This window comes from Macaca mulatta, chromosome 2 (genome assembly GCF_049350105.2).
Source record: "Macaca mulatta isolate MMU2019108-1 chromosome 2, T2T-MMU8v2.0, whole genome shotgun sequence".
Classification (NCBI taxonomy): domain Eukaryota; kingdom Metazoa; phylum Chordata; class Mammalia; order Primates; family Cercopithecidae; genus Macaca; species Macaca mulatta.
Window position 1 is genome coordinate 14,694,709 of NC_133407.1, and position 12,399 is coordinate 14,707,107.

At 36.1% G+C, this 12,399-nt stretch overlaps 1 protein-coding gene across 2 annotated transcripts in view; it reads right to left on the reverse strand.

Moving 5' to 3' along the window:
- Positions 1–12,399, reverse strand: part of PDCD6IP (programmed cell death 6 interacting protein) — a 73,586-nt gene that overhangs the window by 22,930 nt on the left and 38,257 nt on the right. For both annotated transcript variants that reach the window (XM_015132340.3, XM_015132339.3), the window contains exons 8-10: positions 12,055–12,277; positions 9,974–10,097; positions 7,558–7,735 (exon numbers count right to left, since the gene is read on the reverse strand). In XM_015132340.3, the coding sequence (XP_014987826.2) occupies positions 7,558–7,735; positions 9,974–10,097; positions 12,055–12,277 (525 nt within the window). The remainder of the gene's footprint in view (positions 1–7,557; positions 7,736–9,973; positions 10,098–12,054; positions 12,278–12,399) is intronic.

A 12,399-nucleotide genomic window follows, 5' to 3' on the forward strand; every position in this document is an offset into this window, starting at 1 on the left:
GCAAAAAGAACCCTGAAATGTCATTTCTGGTATAAAAATTGTAAAGCATTAAACAAATGTTCATACACAATATAAGTGAGAATTTGGTGAGATGGGAATACTAGGTTAGAATATAAATCGACTTTTTTCTTGCAGACATCTAAGTTATAATGCATTTAGCAAAAAGTCTTATAAATTTAAGGCTGAATTAGCTATTACCTTTCTCAGTTAAAAAAAAAAAAAAGGAAAAATAAATAAGAGACTATTTACATCCATACACCAATTTAAAGAAAGTTTTAAGATTAAAATAAATAGAAGCCATAAATAAAACAAAGGGGAAAACTGATCAATTACATGAAAATAAAAGATTTAGACTTCCATTCCAATACAATAAACAGAAAATTATGTTTACATATTTTTAAATGCCTTTTTAATGCATAGATGACAGGATAGTAGGGGGCCAGAAACACAAGAAAATACTAATCTACCAGTAGACACTGTGCTAGCACCAGCAATATATGACAATTCCTGATAGCTCAGGACAAAGAATAGCAAACTTCTGTCAAACACCACAGAGTAAATATTTTAGGCTTTGTGGGCCACCGTCTATGTCACACAGAATTCTTCTTTTTGACAATGCTCTAAAAAAGATAAAAATTATCCTTAACGACAAAAGCAGGCAACAAGCCAGCATTTGGCCCACCCATCCATAGTTCACCAGCTGTGTAGTTCACCATTGGCTTGGATTGTGAATTTAGAACATGGAAAGTCAACAAGAAACATAGGTATGGACAATAAAAGGTGAGAGGTCAGATCAAAAGCACTCTCCACCTTCAAACCAGTATACTTCCAAATAGGTGATTCTCAGTGGATGAATCTTTAAAACAGAAAACTGCCCTACAGAAGAAAACATGCCTGTCTGAAGAAGTATTATCTGAGATTCCAGATCAAAAGCCTGAACTTGGGACTAGAAACCACACTATCTGTGTGACACAAAGTCCTAAGGTAAATTATAATTAAAAGATTATAAAAGAAAGGAAAAAACCTCTTAAGTTTAAGGAGGTGCCAGGTATATAATGCCTTTTTATGGCAGAAGCGAACACAAATCCTTTCTAGAATTCACCTTAAACCTAGATCTCAATGAATTCCCACAAATAAATTACAGGAAATATGAATGCACAATCAAAACTCACTGAGCACTAAATGCAATACAGTACTCTGCACTGGATCTGGGAACAGAAGGAGGAACATTGGTGGAGTAACTGGTAAAATCTGAGTAATAATACTGTACCGCTGTCAATTTCCTAGTTTTAACAAATGTGCCATGACAGCATAAGATTTTAACTTTCAGGGAAGCTAGGTGAAAAATACACAGGAACCTTCTACACTAAATTTGCAAAGTCTCTGTAAATCTGAAACTATTTTTTAAAGTTTTAAAGTAAAAAACAGTAACAAAAAAACTGAACACAAGAGAAAACAAGCCACCATAAGCAAGAATCAGCAAAAACTACAAATCATAGAATCAAACCCACAAAAACTACAGATATTGGAATTACAAGATAAATAATATAAAATAAATACATTTAATATATTTTAAGAAATTAGGGATAAATTAAAGGGTTTAACCTTCCAGGTTAAGACAAATTAAATTAAAAAGAAAAATCTTGCTACATGCTATTTACAAATGACACACCATAAGGGCATACGAGTTGAAGGGCAAAGACACTACAAGAAAACTACAAACCAGTATCTCTTATGAATATAAACACAGTATCTTCAACACAATACTATCAATCCAAATCCAGCAGCACATTATAAGGATTATAAACCATGACAAGTAGGATGTCCCAGGAATGCAAAAGTGATTCACACCTGAAAATCAATTAATAGAATATTCCACATCAGTAGAATGAAGGAAAAACCGTATGATCATCTTAAGTGATGCAGAAAATATATTTGACAAAATCCAACACTCATAACCAAAAAACCTCAACAAACTAGAAGGGAACGTCCTCAACCTCATAAAGGCCATCTATGAAAATCCCACAACCAACATACTTAATAGTGAAACACTGGAAGCTTTCCGCCTAAGATTAAGAACAAGACAAGAATGTCCACTCTCACCATTCCAACACTGTCACAGTCCAACTCACCAGTCCAACACTGCACTGGCCAGGGCAATTAGACTACGACAACAACAAAAAGGCATCCAAATTGAAAAGGAAGTTGTAACACTACCTCTACTTGCAGATGATATGACCTTATATATAGAAAATCCTAAATAATCCACCAAAAAAACTACTAGAAATAATAAATTCAGCAAAGTTGCAGAATATTAAACCAGCTGCATTTCTATACTCTACCAATGAACAATCCAAAAAGGAAATTAGACAACAATTTCATTTACAATAACATCAAAAAAGAAAAAAATACTTACGAATAAGTTTAACCAGAGAGGGACAAGACATTTACACTGAAAACTACAAAACAATGTTGAGAAAAAAGACCTAAAAAACTGGAAAGACTTCCTGGGCTCATGAATTGGAAAACTTGATATTGTTAAGACTGGCAATTCTCCCCAAATTGATCTAAAGATTCAATGCAATCTTTAACAACCTTCTAACTGTTTATTTTTGCAGAAATCAGCAAGCTGATCCTAAAATTCATATGGAATGGCAACAGACTGCAAACAGACAAAACAATCTTGCAAAAAAAGAGAAAAGTTGCAGGACTTACACCTGTTTCAAAACTTACTATACAGCTACATTAGTAAAACAATGTGGTAATGGCCTAAGTATAGACATATAAATCAAGCGATTTTCCAGGAAGGTGCCAAGACCATTCTCTTCAATAAATGGTGCTGGAAAAAACTGAATAACTAAACTCAAAAAAAGACGTTAGACCCTTACCTCACATCACATACAAGATATAATTCAAAAGGAATTAAACTCCTAAACCTAAGAGTTAAAAGTGTAAAACTCAGCCAGGTGCAGTGGCTCACACCTGTAATCCCAGCACTTTGGGAGGCTGAAGCGGGCGTATCACGAGGTCAGGAAATCGAGACCATCGTGAAACCCCGTCTCTACTAAAAATACGAAAAATTAGCCGGGCGTGGTAGTGGGCGCCTGTAGTCCCAGCTACTTGGGAGGCTGAGGCAGGAGAATAGCGTGAACCCGGAAGGCGGATTTTGCAGTGAGCCGAGACCGCGCCACTGTACTCCAGCCTGGGTGACAGAGCGAGACTCCGTCTCAAAACAAACAAACAAACAAAAAAGACTGTAAAACTCAGCCGGACGAAATGGCTCACGCCTGTAATCCCGGCACTTTGCGAGGCCGAGGCAGGCGGATCATCTGAGGTCAGGAATTCCGAGACCAGCCTGACCAATATGGTGAAACCCTGTCTCTACTAAAAAATACAAATTTAGCTGGGTGTGTTGCCACATGCTTGTAATCTCAGCTACTTGGGAGCCTGAGGCAGGAGAATTGATGGGAGGAGGCAGCTGCAGTGAGCCCAGATCTCGCCACTGCACTCCAGCCTGGGCAATAAGAGCGAAACTCTATCTCAAAAAAAAAAAAAAAACTATAAAACTATAAAAGAACAAATAAAGATAAGTCTTCATAAATTTTTGGCAATGGAATCCTAAATATAACACCAAAAGCACAAGCAACAAAGAGACAGATAAACTATTGTATCAAAAGAACTTTCCTCCATCAAAAAAAATACTATCAAGAGAATGAAAAGACAACCCACAGAATGGGGGAAAATATTTGTTAATCATATATATAATAAGGTCTAGTATCCAAAATACATAAAGAGCTTTTATAATTCAACAACAAAAAGACAACCCAATTTTTAAAAGGGCCAAAGACTCAGACATTTCTCCAAAGAAGGCACATAAATGGCAACCAAGCACATGAGAAGATGCTCAGCATCACTGATCATTAGGAAAATGCAAACCAACACCACAATGAGATACCACTTCACACACATTAGGGTGGCTGTACTTTTTTTTAATGGACAATTATAAGGGTTGGTAAGGATACAGACAAACTGGAACCCTCACACACTGCTGGTAGAAATGTAAAATGGTCCAACTACTGTGGTAAAGAGTTTGACAGTTCCTCAAAAGCTAAACTTAAACCCACCAAATGACTCAGCAACTGTGCTCCAGGTATATGCCCAAGAAAATTAAAAACAGACATTGAAACAAAAACTTGTACACATATAGCAGCATTACAGTAGTCTCCCCCTTATCCATGGTTTTGCTTTCTGCAGTTTCAGCTACCCGAGTTCAACCATGGTCTGAAAATATTAAATGAAAAATCTCAGAAATAAACAGTTCACAAGTTTTAAATTGTACATAGTTCTGAACAGTGTAATGAAATCTCTTGCTCCCGCTCCTCCTGCCTGGGTTATTAATCATCCCTTCATCAAGTGTATCTGCGCTGTATATACTATCTGCCAGTAGTCACCTAGAAGCCATCTTGATTATCAGATTTAAAAAAACAAAAAATACTAAGGTTCACTACTATCCAAAGTTTAAGGCCTCCACTGGGGGTCACGGGACATATGCCCTGCAGATAAGGCGGGGACTACTATATGTGGAATTGTCAAAAAGTGGAAACAACCCACATATCCATCAGCTGAGGAAAGGATAAACAAAATACGGTTTAAGAATACAATGGAATATTATTTAGTCACAAAAAGAAATGAAGGACTGATACATGCTACAACCTGGATGAACCTTAAAAACATTATGCTAAGTTAAAAAAGCCAAACTCAAAAGACCGCATATTGTATGATTCTACTTATATGAAATGTCCAGAAGACATTTCAATAAATCCACAGAGACAAAAGCTAAATTAGTGTTTGGCAAGGGCAGGGGAAAGGGAGAACGAGGAGAGACTGTTTATGGGTGCAGGATTTCTTTTGGGGGATGATACTCACACAACACTGCAAATAAACTGAAAACCACTGAAACATACACTTTGAGGAAATTAATGGAAAATTTACGTTATGTGAATTTTACCAAAAAAAAACCTACATGCAGTTGTAAGATAAATATAGGTGAGTTTTTAAAACGAGGAATTAGAAATCTTAGAAATGAAAAAGATCAATAAAATTAACAACAACAAAACCACTCAATAGAATGGCTTAAGAATGTTAAAAAACACAGCTGAAGAGCCTATTAATGAGCTGGAAGGCTGGCCTAAGATAGTCTCCCTAAAAGAAGAACAAGAACACAAACAGGAAATGTTAAAGATAATGTTAAGTGATATGTAGAACTGATACTATCAATCTAAAGAAATTCATGAGGAGATTATGGAAAGAATGGACAAAAAGGAATGAACAAACAGAATCCATGGATAGGGATCTAAGACATAAAGATCCTAAGTATGATAAATTATTATTTTTTAAAAAACTAGTGAACACTTCAAATTTATAAAAATCAAGACCAAAACAAAATTTCTAAAAGCTACCAGAGATGAACACTCAAAAAGAGTATCAGCTTTACAACTTAAATTTACAACTTACTTAAAAATCAGACTCTCCAAGTACAAGTGACAGAATAACACACACAAGGCTGTTAGGAACATCAAGTAAGATAAATAAAAGTACCTCACATTAAGTTAGACAACAGACTTATGCATAAACACTAATGTGAGGTTTTTTTATGTTTTCATATTTCTAAAGATGCTTCTCACAATTGACACATTAGACAATGTTCCTATCAAAAAAAATTTACAAAACCAAACATACATATTCAATTAATAGCAACTTAAAAGGAAATACAGTTAATATTTATATACCTACTAAGTAGTACACACAAATTCCACTTCACAACTATCTTACTGGCTAATATTAACCCTATTTTTTTGGATGATCAACTGAAACATGAAGATATTAAGTACTTTACCCCAAGTCACAAGTAGGTTTAAGAGCTGGGAATCAAATCCAAATACAACTCTACATTCTGAGTCCTTGACCAATGAATTATGTGTAAACTACCAACTATTAAATGATGATTTACTCTTACTTCTATTTGCTAAATGTCCCAAGACTGCTTTTCATTTGATGTGCTATGCCTGCATTTCTTAGTGTTTGTCTCCTCCCTCACTATCAGACAATTACTTCTTGCTGCTGCCACTTGCATGTGGTCTTATACAATACTCTCCACTTTCTTCTCCCTATGGCTAATAAAGAAATTATTAGACATAATTTTAAAAAGGACATTAGAAAAATGTCCTTTCAGTGAAACACCAGATCACATGCTTCTTTACTCACAAATCAACAAATTTTAAACAACTATAAGGTACAACAGTGTTTGTCAAATTTTAATAGGCACACACAAATTACTTGGGAATCTTGTTAAAATTCAGATCCTGATACAGTCGGTCTGACATGGGGCCTGAGATTCTGCATTTCTATCAAGTACAACACAGAAAAGCTTTACTACTGAAGTACGTAATACCAATTATGATTTCTTTAGTTTTTCTGTTTATTGAATGTGTCTACACAAATAAGGTTGGTGAATGTTAACTGTATAATTAATATAGAACCCCTCATAAATAGCAGCTTTCTCAAGTCAACAACGCAGTAAATTTCCACCTTAACCTTTTTCAAAAGCTGATTTGGATTGAAAGGTGAGTAACAATCACTATCTCATCATCCTAACAGTTAAAGTAACTGCAATACACCATCATCATTAAAGGAATATAACAGTAATAATAGCTGTAACTTATTAAAGCATATCCTATAGTCCAAAGGCTAGGCATCTTACTGTTCTAGCTTAATTAATTATCTAAATGACCCTGGGAGGTAAATATTCTCATCCACAAGACTCACACTCTCTCAAGTACTCTGCCCCTACCCCAAAGTACTTGGAAATGGTAAAAATACAATATCCTCTGAAAGTTAACTGAAAAATCAAAACATCATAGATTAAAGCATTGATAAGTCATCTAAAATAGATAACATGACTCCTAAACTGGCAAAAGCCCATATAACCAGTGAAATGTATTTTTGCTAAGGAAAGAAACTTTACCAATTAGGGAGAAGAGGTGAAAGCACTATAAAAAGAGAATAACACTGGCAAACAGTTAGCTTTAGCCAAAAAAACTGTCAATAATATTTCACTCCTACTAATAAAATGCCATCTCTACTGGAAAATGGATGCAGTTGCCTTATAAAACATCTGATGGCCTAACTTCCTTTGTCTAATTTCCATGATTACCAAGAAAGTTGATCTGCCTATGTATAAAATAAGTCAATAATTACAAAGACTGAACAGTTTGTATAATAGTTAATTTATCTTGGTATACTAGTTTTACACAGTGGTCATTTGAGTTTCATTAATGTGTACTTACTTACCCTTAAGATACGAATGAAACCCATTCTCACTCAACCAGAATTTCTCTTATGCTAAAGAGAAGGCTCTGGGACACAGTAAATTCACCAAAGTGATGAATACTAACTACACTGTGAACACTAGCATGAAGAAGTCTCCAGGCCCAATCCCTGCTGGACATCAAGAGATCACAGTGTTTATACTTGAAAAGCAAATCTTATAAAACATACCTCATCTAGGATTTCTCTATTTCGTTGCAGTAATTCAGGCAGCTCTTTAATCAACTGATCAACAGTCTGGATGCCTCCCTGTTCAATCACAGATCTGGATTTAGTCAATATAGACTGAGGTACAGTGTCTCCAGACACATCTTCAATTGCTGCTGGAAGATTAAGGGAAGCTAGCACCCTGAAAAAATGAGATACTATGTTATGTTGAAGTCTAAAACAATTTAAAATAACTCCTCATCAATATTTACTTTATTTAATTTAATCTTCTATAACCAAATCAACAGCAATGGAGTTAGCACCCAGAAAAACTAGATAAGCCCTATCAATGAAAAACAAAGCAAAGATTAACAGTAAAACAAAACAAAAAAAATCAGTGATTGATGAAATTAAACCAAAATCATTAAAAAAATTAAGTTCACAATTCAGAATTAAAAGCCAAAAAATAGGCTGGTGCAGTGGCTCACACCTGTAATCCCAGCACTTTGGGATGCCAAGGCAGGCAGATCACCTGAGGTCAGGAATTTGAGACCAGCCTGGCCAACATGGTGAAATCCCGTCTCTAATAAAAATACAAAAATTAGTCAGGCGTAGTGGTGGGCACCTATAATCCCAGCTACTTCGGAGGCTGAGGCACGAGAATCACCTGAAGCCAGAAGACGAAGGTTGCAGTGAGCTGAGATCTCGCCACTGCACTCCAGCCTGGGCAACAGAGTGAGACTCCGTCTTGGGGAAAAAAAAAAAAAAAAAGCAAAAAAATAAGAAAAACTATGACCACATTAAAATATATTAGGTATCATTGGTTTACAGTTCAAACTTCTTTCAGTCTAAGTAATTAAAAGTCAAAAATTCTATCCTAAAAAAAGTCTTTTACACTTTTGATTGTTACAGTATCTCGTTAGTCAGAAACAATACACAAATTATTTTCTTCTTTTCTGCTCTCTTTCAACAGAATCAATAGTTATAATTTCACATCATCTAGGCAAAATGTCAACAGAAAATAGATGCCCTAAGTATTCATTACAGAATCTTCATCTGTTCTCAGTTTTATGGCACAATAACAATTCCTGAGTTATTTCATTTACATGATGGGGAAGGGAGGAACATATCCCTACCTACTATGTAAAGACAAAAAGGCAAATGAAATTATGTAATACAATGAACTCCTCAGAAAATAAGCTCTGTAAAATCTCGGACTGTCTGTTAATCACATGCTAGAGTAAACTTATATCCCTTTCTTGTTAAAGAAAAATGATGGTAAAATCCATGCATTAATCAAAACTAAAAACATGAAAAGGCAAGCCAACTACGAGAGAAATATAGTTGGCCCTTGAACAACACAGATTTGAACTACATGAGTCCATGTATATGTGGTCTTTCACCTCTTTCACCTCTGCCACCTCTAAGACAGCAAGACCAACCCTCCCTCCTCCTCTTCCTCAGCCTACTCAACATGAAATCGACAAGGACGAAGACCTTTACGATGATCCACTTCCACTTAATCATAATAAATATATTTTCTCTTCCTTATGATTTTCTTAATAGCATTTTTTCTCTAGCTTGTAAGAATATACTATATAAGACATATACAAAATATGTGTTAACTGACTGTTTATGTTATCAGTAAGGCTTCCGGTCAACGGCAGGCTATTAGTAGTTAACTCAAAAGTTATATGCAGATTTGACTGTGCAAGGGGGTCAGCTTCCATAACCCATGTGACCGGCGCTATGATTAAGATAGAGAACATTACTGTTACCCTAAAAAAATTCTCTCATGCACCTTTCCCAGTCCTCCTTCTCCTGGCCCCTGGCCACTACTGATCTGCTCCGTGTCTTAAGTTTAGTTTTACTTTTTATACAACTTAAAATAAGGGTAATCATTCTAGCATATACATATACAGTACTTGCACTATGTACAGTATATACTTAGAATGTGTTTTGCTTTTTTTCACTTAGCTACAGTTTTTGAGATTCATCTATATTATGTGTATCAGTTTGAGTCTTTCTATTGCTGAGCAGTATTCCATTTTATGGTTATAGAGCAGTTTGTTAAACTCTTTCACCTGTTAATGGACATTTCAGTTTCTATGAACATTTATCGAAAATGTTATCGAAATTCGTTCAGAACACTAAACGTACCATGTATCTGAGTTCATTTCTTCTTCTCATTTCCCCCCAAATAAATACATCTTAAAATACAAATTTTTAATCAAATATCCTCACCTTGTTTTATAATTTCTTCCAACTATATTTGCTAGAGCTTCATAAATACAATGTTCACCAAAAATGGTTGTGTGTGTCTACATTTTCTATTTTATGTACTCTTGACACTTAGCTCTAAGCTCAGAAACTAAAATGTTCATGAACTAAAGAACAACCAAACGGAAAACTTTAGGCTCTAAAATTAAGCTCTACCTACCCATTTGCCAAAGTGGTGGCTTCTCTCATCTGAGCAATTGATCTGTTAACCAAATCGGCTTTCCTCTGATTATAGGCAGCCAAAGACTGCTGCACTGACACAGGAACCATCTTCTCAAACAGATCTAAAATTAGGAAGAGAAATTACAACAAAATTTTAAGACAAAAATCCGAACTGTAAAAGCAACTGTTCATATTTTCTTTCCAATATTTACATAGTCTATAAATATTTGATATTTAAAGTTCAAAATATCAATAGTCTATTGATATTTAAAGATCAAAACTAAATCACTATTTAAAACAAATGATAAAGAGAATTTTTAGATCACTACATTCACGGACAATGGCAACAATGAAAAGTTTCTTCTTTGAACTTAATTTTCTTTAACTTTTTCAGATGTGTGAGGGATCTTTGGTGACGATTTCATTTGTTGATTAAATTGACTGAGCAAGGGGTCAGGAGCAGTGGCTAAGGCCTGTAATCCCTCCCAGCACTTTGGGAGGCCAAGGTAGGCAGCTCACCTGAGGTCAGGAGTTCAAGACCAGTCTGGCCAACTTGGTGAAACCCCCATCTCTACTAAAAATACAAAATTTAGCCAGTGTGATGGTAGGCGCCTGTAGTCCCAGCTACTGGGGAGGCTGAGGCAGGAGGATCGTCTGAATCCAGGAGGCGGAGGTTGCAGTGAGCTGAGATTGTGCCACTGCACTGCAGCCTGGACAACAGTGCAACACTCGGTCTCAAAAAAAATTAAAAAATTGACTGAGTGGGTCACAGCAGCAGGATTCCATTTCTGGCTCCAACACTTCCTAGCTATGTGACCTTGAGGAAATTACTTAACCACTCTGTGCATCAGTATCCTCATCAAATAGGGATAATAACAGTACCCCTCTCAGGGCACTTGTGAAAACTAATGAGCTAATTATTTGTAAAGTGCTTAAAGAGTGCCTGGCACATTGTAAACACTTTGTGTTTGCTAAATAAACATATAATCACCCTTTCCCAGTAAGAGAATGTTCTCCTTGGGATCTCAGCTAGAGGCTACCATCTGTTGTATACATCTACAATATAATAACATTTATTTATCTCATACAAATATCACTACAGAAGTTTACATGTTTAAAGAAACAGGCTGGGCACGGTGGCTCATGCCTGTAATCCCAGCACTTTGGGAGGCCGAGGCAGGTGGATCACCTGAGGTCAGGAGTTCCAGGCCAGCCTGACCAACATGGAGAAACCCTGTCTCTACTAAAAACACAAAATTAGCTGGGCGTGGTGGCGGGCACCTGTAGTCCCAGCTACTTGGGAGGCTGAGGCAGGAGAAATCTCCTGAACCCGGGAGGCGGAGGTTGCAGTGAGGGAATAGTGCCACTGCACTCCAGCCTGGGCAACAAAAGCGAGACTCTGTCTCAAAAAAAAGAAAAAAAAAAGTATTTTTGTGGTTTATTTTTATATTCCATTTATATTTTATTTTATTTATTTATTTTTTGAGAAGAGATCTCACTCTGTCATCCAGGCTGGAGTATGGTGGCATGATCTCAGCTCACTGCAACCTCCACCTCCCACGCTCAAGCAAACCTCCCACCTCAGCCTCCAGAGTAGCTAAAGCCACAGGCATGCACCACTATGCCCATATTTTTTTTTTTTTTTTTTTTTTGGTAGAGACAGGGTTTCACCAGTTGCCAAGGCTGGTCTCTAACTCCTGAGCTTGGCAATCTACCCATCTCAGCCTCCCAAAGTGCTAGGATTACAGGTGTGAGCCACCACATCCGGCCATATTTGTTTATTTTTAATGGCAGCATCTTAAATAACAAATGTTAACAAAATGACAAGTGCTACAGTCTTCATCAAACACACAGTTTCAAGTCTTCTAACCATTGCATACTTTACATATGCTTTGTTGTTTACTTTCCATCTTAACATTGCACTGACACAATACAATATTTATTCTTATATTCATTTTAAACAACATGAAAGCAAATTATATTCAAAGCATACAATAGCAAATATGTGATTTTTAGCTAGGAAAAACAGAGTAAACTAGAGGAAAATAAGATTAACGTGTGTCTGAATAATTGACATACCAGTAAATTTCTGACTGATGGGTACATTGACTGGGGTGGATTTCACAAGTGTGGCTTTGCCAATAGGATCTAGATCTTTAAGGTCTGGAACTCGATCATGATAAATGAAGTCATTATCCTTCTTTGCTGCAGTAAGGGCACGATTGATTTTGTCAGAAAAATCCTTCACATTAACATATTCATCATAGCGAGATGCCACTGTTTTAATCAGTTCTGCTGCATGCTAAAAAGAAAAACGTCAACAACAACAACAAAAAAAGGAGATGATTTTCTTTCTCTTTCCCCACCAAGTATTTAAGCATTGGTTTCAAAAATATATATTTAATTTGAAGACTTGCATTTCCA